Source organism: Opisthocomus hoazin, chromosome 2, assembly GCF_030867145.1.
Source record: "Opisthocomus hoazin isolate bOpiHoa1 chromosome 2, bOpiHoa1.hap1, whole genome shotgun sequence".
Taxonomy (NCBI): domain Eukaryota; kingdom Metazoa; phylum Chordata; class Aves; order Opisthocomiformes; family Opisthocomidae; genus Opisthocomus; species Opisthocomus hoazin.
In genome coordinates, this window is record NC_134415.1 from 2,935,856 (window position 1) to 2,948,490 (window position 12,635).

The following is a 12,635-nucleotide window of genomic DNA, read 5'->3' on the forward strand; positions in this document are numbered from 1 at the left end:
TCACCCTCAGAGGGAAGAAGTTCTTCCTCATGTTCAGACGGAACTTCCTGTGCCTCAGTTTGTGCAGAAGCTGTCATCTTTGGTCCACCGTGCTCTCTGAGTGAGGAAAGGGTTAATGCCTCAGAGGACACGGCCTCTCTTCAGCACTTCTGGAAAGCAAATTGACACCAGGCAGTGGGTATTATTTATGCCTGGGAAAGGACCTCCAGACAGATCGCTAAGTTCTTTTGTTTACAGTATTTTCTTCTCAAGAAATTGTCATCTCATCTCAGAGAGACAAATATCCTTTCGAAACAAAGAATGACTTCACTGCCCTGACTCACCGGCCAAAACCAAAAGCGGCTGAAGCGGCAGACTTAACTGCAAGTGAAACGAAGAAGTCACAGTTCTCTTTTAATCATTGATTCAAACCAGCCCATCACGCCAAAAAGTCCAGGGAAAGCAGTAAATCAGATTCTGAACCCATCAATACCAGAGCCACAAATCAACACTTCAGCCTGCGTAACTGGTATGACGATGTGGACCAGTCTCCTGTAACGGCAGAAATCGTCACAGCACGCCTGCGATACGGACAGGGCTTTAGAACATTGCTAAGACTGCTTTCCAAGGTATAATGTTTTCAGGTTTGGGGTTTTGTTGCTGTTTAAAAGTCTTTCAAACTCTCACAGCTGGCTCCATTTGCGATCTTGGACCTGTGAAGGGTAATAGGTTGGGAGACTATCGCTGCAGACAGACAGCTCCTCAGTTCCAAGCTTCCAGTCCGCCGGCGTCTCGTTGGATTCACCGTCCAGCGCCGTGCAGTTTCTCAGCTGCAGCTCTTTGGTGAAGCAGAATTCAATCTGACCAATTGTTTGTGCTTTTTCACCCTAGAAACAGGAGGGATGAGATCAGCTTGATGGGGAGAAGAAAATAAATCAATTCTTTAGATATACTTACTTATCTACAGGACACAGTAGGGCTTATTTGTGTATTTGCCACTTGAAAAATGTGAAGGAAACAGGTACCAGCTGTTCTGAACAGGTTACAGTACATACTTGTCCTTAAGGAGCAAGCAGACAAGGACACTCATTCCAACAGGATAATTCAGTAACAGTTTGGGGAATCTGCCTCACGGGTAAGTCTCCTTCTGAAATGCTGTGACACAGATGATCTTAGTGTTTACCAAATCCGCACAGTACGTGGATGCCGTTCACCCTAATGATGAGCTCTGGCTGAACTCTGTGAATCTTGAAGGCTATGTGTGACCCGAAAGCCACCTCTCACCAACTCTTTTGTAGCGGGATGGGAACCGAGGCAAAGCAAATTCTCCAAAAAGGAGAACAGAAACTTGGTTTTATAACAGCTTTTACTGAGAAGAATACAGAAGCAAGCTGTCAAAAGTAGCAGAAATGTCATTTCTGGACTACAGAACAGACTAGGAAGAAAAACACTGGGCATGAATGAGGTAAGCAAACATGGAAGCCTTTCATGTTGGGAAGAAGATTATATGGAAATCCCCCAGATACTCAGGAGTGACAAAGTGCATGGGGAAGAAAATTGGTTTTGAAACCACTAAGCAGGACAAAAACACCTGTACAACACAAAAGTAACCATGGTGGGGGTTTTTTTTGTTGCTTTGGTTTGGTTTTGGGGGTTTTTTGGTTGTGGCTTTCTTTTTTTTGTTTTGGTTTTGGGTTTTTTGTTGTTGGGGAGGGTTGGCTTTTTTTTGTTTTTTTTTTTTTTTTTTTTTTTAAGAAACTGCAGAACACAGCATGCATGTAATATGTTTTAAACATCAAAGTACATCCCTAATGCACTTCAGGCACCAACAGGGCTGGAACTCTGCAAAGTGCTATCTTTCAGTAACTGAGGTGTACTTTTTCCTTTCTGTTACCCATTAGCTTCAGCTGTTGAGCACAGGAGACTCCAGCTGTAAATGACTTCCACACAATTTGAGCAGTAGCCCAACTGTACCAAAAGCAACGGCAGAACTACAGTGAACAAAGCTAGAAACTGGGGTTTGTGTTAGCTCTGTACTTCTTCCACAGCAAGAGGTGGGTGAGTGTGCAACCCACATCCAACTCCTATTCCTCTATTGCTTCAAGCAACTTGAAAATACGTTTTAAAAACATTGTAACCTGGAATTCATTTTCACATGAAGAAACATCTGAGCATAAAAACCTCAGAGCGCTACTAAAGCAAATAAGCTGACAACACACAAGCTATTAAACTCCAACAGCAACCGCATCTTGGCAAGTTTTCATAAAATTGTCATCTGTGTATGGGCAATAACTCTGCCAAATGTTTTGTAGTAAACCATTTTTATCAAGCTGAGATAATAAGGAACCACTTATAAGACAGAAAGCTAGCTTGTGGGTTTGTTTTTTTTGTTTTCTTTTTGAATAAAAGCAGATTACCCCAGCTGGAAAAGGAAAGAAACAGCTACGCAGCCTACCGTGCAATCGTTCTGAATACTATTTTGTGCCTTCAGAGGCATTTTTGGCTCAGATATGATGACCTGTATTTGACACTACAGCACGTTGTTTCTGTGCACCACATCCTCTGCTGCATCGTGATTCATGGTGCAATCGTTGGCCAGAGAAAACAGAGACACATGGAAATTTTAGACACCACTGGCTCAAAAGGAAAGACTATAGTCATCCTGAACCACAGCAAAGCTCAAAATGCCTTTCTGTCCCTCTTTAGGTGCGGGCTTTTGAGCACAACCTCAGAGACAAGCTTCGGAGCTGCTGAGTTTCTGAAGGATTCTGCCCACTGAGTAGCTTCTTCATGCAGAAGACACGAGCCATGCCCGGTGAAGGGAAGACCGCTGTTGTCAAGGCCAACAGTCCCTGGCTCCATTCAGCTCACTCTTGTTGGCTCTAGTAATTTGCTATATGGCAATTGAGCTTTACACAGAATCACAGAATCACAGAATAGTAGGGGTTGGAAGGGACCTCTGTGGGTCACCCAGTCCAACCCTCCTGCCGAAGCAGGGTCACCTACAGCAGGCTGTAGAGGACCTTGTCCAGGTGGGTCTTGAATATCTCCAGAGAAGGAGACTCCACAGCCTCCCTGAGCAGCCTGTTCCAGTGCTCCGTCACCCTCAGAGGGAAGAAGTTCTTCCTCCTGTTCAGCTGGAACTTCCTCTGCTTCAGTTTGTGCCCATTGCCCCTTGTCCTGTCACTGGGCACCACTGAAAAGAGCAGGAGGATTGGAAAGTACTCAGCTACAGCAATACCTCCAGTGTGGTGGCTACAGCATTCGGGCAAGAGATGCAGGTTCAGAGCTTTTAAGACAAACAGATCTTTAAAACCCAGTGCTCCCACGTTCTGGGTAGGTACAGTAACAGCAAAGCTACCAGGTAAAGAACAGATGCTTCCTCTGCTAACAGCATTTCTGCGTTAAGAAAAGGCTTTGGCAACAGTAACATAAGTTGAACTCGGTGGTGCCAGCACGTAAGCAATGATTTTACAAACTCAGTTCCAAGAATGGAGCAACATCTAATCTGCAAAGCGCTGTGTACACAAGGAACGCCCAGGTCTAAGTTGCACTACGCTGAAGATGTTTCGCTCTATTTTTGCTTTTGTTTCCTGATAAAAAGTGCCCTTTTAAAAAAAACGAAAAAGTTGTTGGCTTTTTGTTTGTTGGTTGGTTTGGGGCGGTTTGGGGAGTGTGTGTTTGTTTGGGGTTTTTACCTCTTCTGGAGGAAGACACTGGATCTTTGGCGTCACACCATAAAATCTTGTAAGAGCTTGCTTTATAGCAGTCATCTAAAAAATTAAAAAGCTTATATAAATTAATAAGTCACTAGCATATCTTCCAACAGCTCCCACGCTTGCTAAGTTCACAAACACTTTTAGATAAAGAAAAACCTACAAGAACGACACAACTGAGAAAAGATTACTTATTCTCTAGAAATAACTTGACTCCTGCTGGAAAAAAAGTACACGCACGTGATTTTGTTTTATAAAAGTTTGCCTCTTACCTGGTAATATGAACTGCTTGGCTTTATCCCAGCTTTCAGGAGACAACTGAAACAAAGATAAAACATTTTTCCATGGCTCCTGTATGCAGGCGTAACTTCATAATCATTAGATAAACAGATAACCTTAGTGAGAACTTGGCCAGCACCACAGTGATGCCATGCAAGGGAAACTTGTCTGCCACCCTCTGCCAGGCCTAGGAAAGGTTTCCCTTTCCTGAAAGGTCACTTCCCACCCAACTTGGCAGGGTCAGGAAGAACCCTCGCCTCCACCTTAATCTGAGGACCTGGGAGAGGTTAACCCCGAGACAGCAGTGTGCCCTGGTTGCCAAGAAGGCCAATGGGATCCTGGGGTGCATCAAGAGGAGTGTGGCCAGCAGGTCGAGGGAGGTTCTCCTCCCGCTCTACACTGCCCTGGGGAGGCCCCATCTGCAGTGCTGGGTTCAGTGCTGGGCTTCCCAGTTCAAGAAAGATCAGGAGCTACTGGAGAGAGTCCAGCGGAGGGCTACGAGGATGAGGAGGGGACTGGAGCCTCTCTCCTCCAAGGAGAGGCTGAGGGAGCTGGGCTTGTTCAGCCTGGAGAAGAGAAGGCTGAGAGGGGACCTTAGAAATGCCTCTAAATATCTGCAGGGTGGGGGTCAGGAGGACGGGGCCAGACTCTTTCCAGTGGTGCCCAGCGACAGGACAAGGGGCAATGGGCACAAACTGAAGCAGAGGAAGTTCCAGCTGAACAGGAGGAAGAACTTCTTCCCTCTGAGGGTGACGGAGCCCTGGCCCAGGCTGCCCAGAGGGGCTGTGGAGTCTCCTTCTCTGGAGATATTCAAGATCCACCTGGCCACGGTGCTGTGCAGCCTGCTCTGGGTGACCCTGCTTGGGCAGGGGGCTGGGCTGGGGGATCCCCAGAGGTCCTTTCCAGCCCCTGCCAGGCTGGGGTTCTGGGATTCTGTGTGTAAGGCACAGCTAGGAGAAAGGGCAATACTACTGCTATTTGCTGGACCTTCAGAATGCTCCTCGGAGTGCCAGGCAGGACATGCAGTTTAATCGCCGCCTGCTCCCTGCGTTGAGCCATACCCCTGCGCTCTGGCCCCGGGAGGGGACCAGGGCAGACTTGTGAGGCTGCTCAAGGCACCCTCATGTTCTAGCACAGCGTGGGCTTGTGAGAGGGACACGGTGCGTGGATCTGGACCGGCAGCAATGTCAGGGCAGAAACGTTTCCTAATGAATATGGTTTTGAAGAGGAAGGTTGTTCACATAAGAGAAACAAGTAACTCTCCAGAACCTCTAGCCTATACAGCCCTTCCTTTAGATTCAGTCCTGAGGGAAGTCCACGCTTCCAAGCTGACAGCAAGACTCAGGACCCCATAGATGCCGAGTCTTTAGGTCCCAGCTTCTCCCATAAGGAGTGGGAACGTCCAGCATCTCGCAGGATGTAATCCATGAGTGCTGATAATGCTCAACACGCCCAAGGTCAGGTTCTGCACAGGGGAGATCTAACCCCGTTGACTCAAGGTCTAGCTGTTTGTCACAGTCATTTGACACTGGATGTATGGAGGGGCCAATAAAATCGATGATGTTTTGCTCTTCTTACAGAAGCCTGCATGCCGTCCTCTTTTAATAATTTCCTTTTTGGAATCAATCTTTTCATCACTAACACTCTTTTTTATTATTCCTGTATGAATAAAGTTCAGTGAGAACATTAGCAGTCTTTATTCTTTTCAGTAAAGATTAATTTAATTCTGTTCTTTTTTACAATGGAGAATATGCTCTGTGCAATTAATTCCAACACGCTTCAGTCTCTGTTCCTTTCAGTGTTACACAGGCTGACACAGAGTCACATAATCGGTCACTGTGCCATCTGTAAAATGCTTTAGTCACACCATCACAGCTACTTATGCAACGGACTTATCAGACATTATTAACTTTAACACTACACATGACATGCTCTTAAGCATTGTGTCTAGAAAAATCTCAGTAAGTTTTACAAGACACCTACAAAAATAGGAGGAGGGGTGGGAGAAAGACTTTATTTCCCTTGTGTATATGCCAAGTGAATGAGACTCGTTAGCAGACTGCTTGGACAAGACACTAACAGAACACAAGCCTCCCAGTGCCTGGAGGGGCCGACAGGAAGGATGGAGAGGGCCTTTTCACAAGGGTGTGCAGTGATAGGACAAGGGGGAAAGGCTGTAAACTAAAAGAGGGCAGATTTAGATGAGATATCGGGAAGAAATTCTTCCCCATGAGGGTGGTGAGGCCCTGGCCCAGGTTGCCCAGAGAAGCTGTGGCTGCCCCCTCCCTGGCAGGGCTCAAGGCCAGGATGGATGGAGCTCTGAGCACCCTGGGCTGGTGGAAGGGGTCCCTGATCACTGCAGGAGGGTTGGAACCAGAAGATCTTTAAGGTCCCTTCCAACTCAAACCATTCCATGATTCCATGCTTCTAGATGCAAAAGAACTTCTTTTCTCTCTCAGATACTGTCACCTTATACAGAGAGACAACTCACGGTCAACAAACCTGAGTCAAGCATTCTCCCACCCATACCAAGCACCAACCAGGAGTGGACCCTGGCCTTTGGGCATTCACCTGCAGCCAGAACGTGTACACACAGCGCTCGGACAAGCCACAACATTCCCATCAAGGCTTTGTATCTGGAACGGCCAGCCCTTTGGAACCCTGAGGAGGAACTGGCCCCTGGGACAAAGCAAGAGCGTCCCATCGGGGCTGTCTGAAAGGCCAGCAGAGGCTGGCTGCAGGCACTGAACCCCCTCCTTAGGACAGCCTCTCTCGCTGTTACCCCTCAGCCTGTGCCCAGGACGCTCTGCAGGATCTCGCCTGAGGCTTGTCCTTTGCTCTGAGCAGAGCATCGTCTTTTCCAAAAAACAAGCGTTTGGGCCTCAGCGTGACTCAGAAGTTTGTAGGGTTTTATCACTTGCTTTAGAAGTTCACAGGTACCGAAGCTTTTGGTAGCACACTACAGCCGACACAGCTTCTCAGAACTGACTGGCTCACGTTGTCCAAAAGGATGCTGTGAAGAACACTGCTGGCTAACCAGACTCTGCAGAGACCATGGACACGCTTCCCAGAGTAGATAACCCTTCCTCTGAACTCCAGTATTAAACATAATCTATGCTAACACTCATTTCCCCTCTGCCATCAGAATTTGAGACTTTTTTTTAGGCTAGATTTGAAACTTTTAGAAACTGTTTGAAATAAGAGGCGGACTGCCGAGTTCATTTACATACCCGTTAAGATCAACCTGCTGGTAGAGCTCTAAGGCTTTACCAAAGTATTTCTTCTGAGAATTCAGGGCCTCCAGCGTGGCTGCACAAGTGCCGTGTTTCTCCCACTCATGTTTCCTATAGGAGAAAAGCAAATTTTAAGTTTTAGAAAACGTTATTTGCAGAACTATGTGCTGCACAAGCTAGCCAATATCCTTACGTTAAATATCTGAAAGGCTACATGTGTGAAGTAGGACACCGCACTCAAAAAATACTGCATGTGCAAAAAGCAAACGCAAGAACGAACGATCGCGCCCACCATTTCAATTACAGCAACGTCTATGTATTGTTTTTAGTAGAATTATTTACCAAGAGGTTTGGACCTATCAGGAGAGTAAGGAAGAAGCCCAAGAAATTCACTATTACAGTTTGTAACATCAGACTATGGAAAAACTATTTCAGACAGTAAATTGTGCTAAAAATATATAAATATATACAAGGCTACAAGGATGGTGAGGGGACTGGAGCATCTCTCCTACGAGGAGAGGCTGAGGGAGCTGGGCTTGTTCAGCCTGGAGAAGAGAAGGCTGAGAGGGGACCTAATATATACTCACAAATATCTGAAGGGTGGGTGTCAGGAAGACGGGGCCAAGCTCTTTTCAGTAGTGCCCAGTGACAGGACAAGGGGCAACGGGCACAAACTGAAGCAGAGGAAGTTCCAGCTGAACAGGAGGAAGAACTTCTTCCCTCTGAGGGTGACAGAGCCCTGGCCCAGGCTGCCCAGAGGGGCTGTGGAGTCTCCTTCTCTGGAGATATTCAAGACCCGTCTGGACGCGGTGCTGTGCAGCCTGCTCTGGGTGACCCTGCTTGGGCAGGGGGTTGGGCTGGGTGACCCACAGAGGGCCCTGCCAGCCCCGAACATTCTGTGATTCTGTGAAATGATTTGGCCTTAACATTGGCAGCTGCAAGAGAGAGACTTCTCAAATTAATCCAAGAGCTGCAGAAGATAAAGGACGGTCTAATGGTTGGCATATTAGTGTGGACCTGGGACATGCAGAACCAGTATTCTCTTTTCCTATAAATTTTGTGCACGAATCTGTGCAAAAGTCATTCATAATTCAGCCCTCTGCCTGTTATCCTACCAAAGGGAAAACGCTCTTCCCCCCTCCCCGCCCCCCAGCAGCTGTCTTGCTCAGTTTGGACACTGCAGGCTGAGGAGATAAGATACAACACCGAGGCGGAATCAACCGTCACTTCAAGGGGCAATGGGCACAAACTGAAGCAGAGGAAGTTCCAGCTGAACACGAGGAAGAACTTCTTCCCTCTGAGGGTGACGGAGCCCTGGCCCAGGCTGCCCAGGGAGGGGCTGTGGAGTCTCCTTCTCTGGAGATATTCAAGACCCGCCTGGACAAGGTCCTCTACAACCTACTGTAGGTGACCCTGCTTCGGCAGGAGGGTTGGACTAGATGACCCACAGAGGTCCCTTCCAACCCCTACTATTCTGTGATTCTGTGATTCATTCTGCAGCTGAATGAGAGAACGTTCTGTCACAAGCGTGTGACAAAACTTTATCAAGCCAAACGCGCTGTTCAGGCATTACTTTAGATTACGTTAGCCCAAACTGTCTGGGGGTTTGGGTTTCTTAGCTGTCTCCTTTGAATCGGCTCGGTTTTGAAATCATTAAATGAAGGAATTTATGAAGTCAATATGTATCATGCTTTTACAATACAAAAGTCTCTCAATATATTACAAAGAGATGTTTGGAGGTCAGGATGCTACGAATTTGCCTAGCATTTCTAAAGCATTCTAAACTTTATCTCTAACGAGTATCTATTTCTAACAAATACCTAAACGAGTATTTCTAAACTTTGTACAAGTTTTCATGGAGTCTTTTATGTTAAATGTACTTTCAAAGCACTAAAAAAATGTCAGAACTGAAGAGACTAACCCTTATTTTGGGTGGAACAGTGAAACTGCACAAGCTGCTAAGACAAGATTGTTGCCTCAGTTTTCACTTTGGCCAGTGGCAGTGTTTTCATCGGCCCGCTCTCAAGTCTTGCTTCTACTCCACCATCAAGTCTTCAAATACCACGGAACAAAGTGCTAAAGAAAGGAATTCTTGCACTTTTATGGCAGAAAAATCGGACAACAAATGGGGCAATGCTCAAAATACATTTCTATCAGCTCTAAAGTCTATTGAAAGACTAAACAGTACAATCTTTAATAAGACCACCTGCGGATTTGAGCAGGGAGGTGGTGTCTTATTTTTTCTTCTTTCTTTTCAAATTTTCACAAGCTATTTGTATCGAACAGGTATCAATTCAGCAGATGCACACAAATAGTTACCTAATCACAAATTCCTGCCACTACCAGGGCATTCCTTGACCTTATGATGCCCTAAGTACCTCACGGAAAAGCAGAGAAGCCCAAGGACAACCATTATTCACTTGAAAGCCTGCCTTTGAATTGCCCATTCATCCTAAGAACTTCAGATTTTTCTTGAGGTATGAAAACACTTTAAAAGAAGTTCTGTTTGTACCTAGAGAAATTCTCACACTATTTCTGAGCAGAGAATGAATAAAGCAACTGTGGTGTCAAGAAGTCTGAGGTACGGGAGAAGATGAAAGATTTTCACGCTACGTTCCCAAATTCAGCCTTGGAGAGAGCTCTCATCTTGGCTGTAACACGCAACTGGGCTGCACGTCAAGAGAATTGTTTACTGCCTGGAGGAGTCCACTTTACATGGGCTAAAGAGCAGATTTCCCAACAAGGGATTTGAAATTCCTGATGAGAAAACAGACCACAGTTTTAAAGAAAATGGAAGCTCCATTAGGGGTAAATTTATCAACAGATATTGAGCAGTCAGCCTGGACCAGAAGCAGACAACAGACAAATCCAAAGGGCTACAGGAACAGCAGTAAGCTGGAGGTGAGGCTTTGCATGTAGGATGACAATCTGTCTTCAAAGAATATATGTGTGCATGTTTGTAAAACTAATGGTGAAGTATGGTGCCTGTCTTTTGCAGGCTGTCAGTAGTATGTGTATTTAAGCATCCTGCTGTTTGCAGAAAGGTGGCAGAAATAGAGGCTCCAAGATCTGACAGTGCTCAAGAAGCACGTTGTTCCTGACACGGAGCTGCTATTGGAGTGGTTTGGTCCAGTCTGCACTGGTCACAGGGCCCGGGCAAAGGGGCTGTGGGGGTCCCGAGTGAAAATATGCTGGGCTACCCACAGACAGTGCCCATGTGTCATCAGCTGCAGTAACCACGCATACACTGAGCCCAAGAGTTTTTAATCATCAGTCCTGTGAGCGTCCAGAATGGAGAGCTACTTTAGAGTCAGCACAAAACAACTGCTGACACTTTAAGATGACACTCTTGACAGTGTTACTTTCTTCTGCAGCACAGCTGTGTGAAAAAAAACTACTGATGCAGATAGAGCTGATTCTGCATACGAAACTTCCTTCACCTCTCCCACTTCAATGCAAACTGAAGCAGTCAGGAAAAGAAGGAGCTGCAGGTACCAAGCAATAACATAAACCAGTTTGTTCAGAAATCAAAAGAACTGAGGTCTCCTTGTTATTCACGAAGACACCTTATCCTTCACCTAGACCACAGTAAGAGAAGGTAATTCTGCCTGAGCCTCAGCTCACAGCTGGGTGGCATGTGGGCACAAAGCACAGCTGCCTGTATTCATGCAGGCCACCCGTCCTCCTGCTCCTCTCATACCCACCAGCGAGGCAGCAGCACAGAGCACACACGCTAGCTGTCAAAAACTTGGCTGAACATCTTCTCCTCCTTGAAGGACACCAGTACTTTGGCAGGCACGCAGGAGTGGGGCTTACAGCACGAGTTGGGGTCCACTCTATAACTAGTCCTTCTCCATCATCTTCTCTACGGTGGTGCTAAGAATAAATGCTACACTTGCATATCTCAAAGTCCAAGAAATGAAGTCTTAGGGGCCTGCAGAAATGCAAAGGAACGACATTGGCACAACGCAGCAGTGTGGAAAGGAAGCTGAGCCTCAAAGACATTTTGCTACAACAAGGACAGAGTTCCCCCAAGTGCAAAGTCACACAGATGTGATAAAGTCAGGAGCACACCAGGTGGGTCCAAGGATTCTAGAAACCACCCAGCTCAAAGACTGGCTCAGTATTAGGGTTGGAACAAAGCAGGTCTGTAAAGCACAGCTGCAAGTGCTGCCCACAAAATGTGGCAGATTAGGGACACCCAGGCTAAACACTGATTACTTCTTCTGTATCGTATGTATAAACCGATCCTGCAGGGAATTCTCTTGGTCTAGACATTATTATTTGGTCCAAAAAATTACTAACTACTATAAAAGGGATGGTTTTGGTTAATAAATTTTGAGATACAAAGCACATATAACCCTTTGTCCTATACTAAGGCATATTCTATCCTGTCCAGTTCAAACTCTTGGGTGGCAACGGTCACAGCTCGTAAGTTAACAAGGTGAACAGAGATGTGCAATTACCTTCACAGAAGCACCTGCAGCCATCCTAAAACCGTCAGGAACATTCCTTACCTCCCCTTTTAAGCCAGGGCTACAGTTAGAGGTACAGCCAGGAAGAAACACGCTACACAATTATAGCAGTCTTGGAAAAACCCTGACATGATATGCTAAGATATTCAACATCCATTTTGCTTGTCACTGCTCATGCGCTTTACCCAGTTAAGACACCTGTAGTCTATAACAATGAAAGCTGTGAATAGACAGTTTTTCTTTCAGATTCTTATCTCTGCTGTATCAAGATTTTTATTTTTAAAAAAATTTTTAAGTAAATACAGTATTTTAACTGAAGGGAGACGTACAACGGGATCGTACTGGCTTTCAGCTGGCTTAAAAGCTTGCGAAAAAATCTGCAATTAGAGCTGCCAATCACAGTGCACTTGTCACCTTACTGAAAGGGAGTGAATTTCTCTGTCAACACTGTAACTAATATTGTGATTATAACCCGAATTTTGTATTGCTTTTATGATATTTTTAATTCTATTTCCAGGTATTGAAATAAGTGCTATTTGTTAGCCTTGAACTGAAAGGGAAAAGGTTTCGACTGTATCTGTTCACAGCTGCTGCCCAGCAGAATGTCTCCATCAGTAAAATAAGGACTGGCACACACCTGCTTTTATGAACAGGGAGGTGGTCAGGGCACAGGAGGTGTTAGATTTAAGACACATTTTTCTTATTCTACTTCCAGGAACAGTCTGGCATAAACCTGTGCTACCACAGACAGCAGCAGCCATGCTCTCCCCGGCACAGTGCAGGAACAGAGGAAAGGAGGGAAGAAAAAGAGACACCGCCACTTTTGACAGCTACAAGCTTAGGTTGCTGTAAGACACTTGTGGAACAGTTTAGGACTCTGAGGACAAGCGCCTTCTGTAGAGCAAGGATAAGACTGAGAGATGCACATTCCCATCAAAGCATTTCCCTGGTGA

The 12,635-nt window shown here is 45.9% G+C and overlaps 1 protein-coding gene across 2 annotated transcripts in view; it reads right to left on the bottom strand.

Annotated features, from left to right (window-relative positions):
* Positions 1-367: 367 nt before the first annotated feature.
* The window catches only part of RNASET2 (ribonuclease T2), a 30,968-nt gene continuing 18,700 nt past the window's right edge, over positions 368-12,635 (bottom strand). For both annotated transcript variants that reach the window (XM_075411842.1, XM_075411838.1), the window contains 4 exons: positions 7,205-7,318; positions 3,968-4,013; positions 3,678-3,752; positions 368-866 (listed from right to left, as the gene is read on the bottom strand). In XM_075411842.1, coding sequence (XP_075267957.1) covers positions 663-866; positions 3,678-3,752; positions 3,968-4,013; positions 7,205-7,318 — 439 coding nt within the window. In that variant the 3' untranslated portion in view covers positions 368-662. The remainder of the gene's footprint in view (positions 867-3,677; positions 3,753-3,967; positions 4,014-7,204; positions 7,319-12,635) is intronic.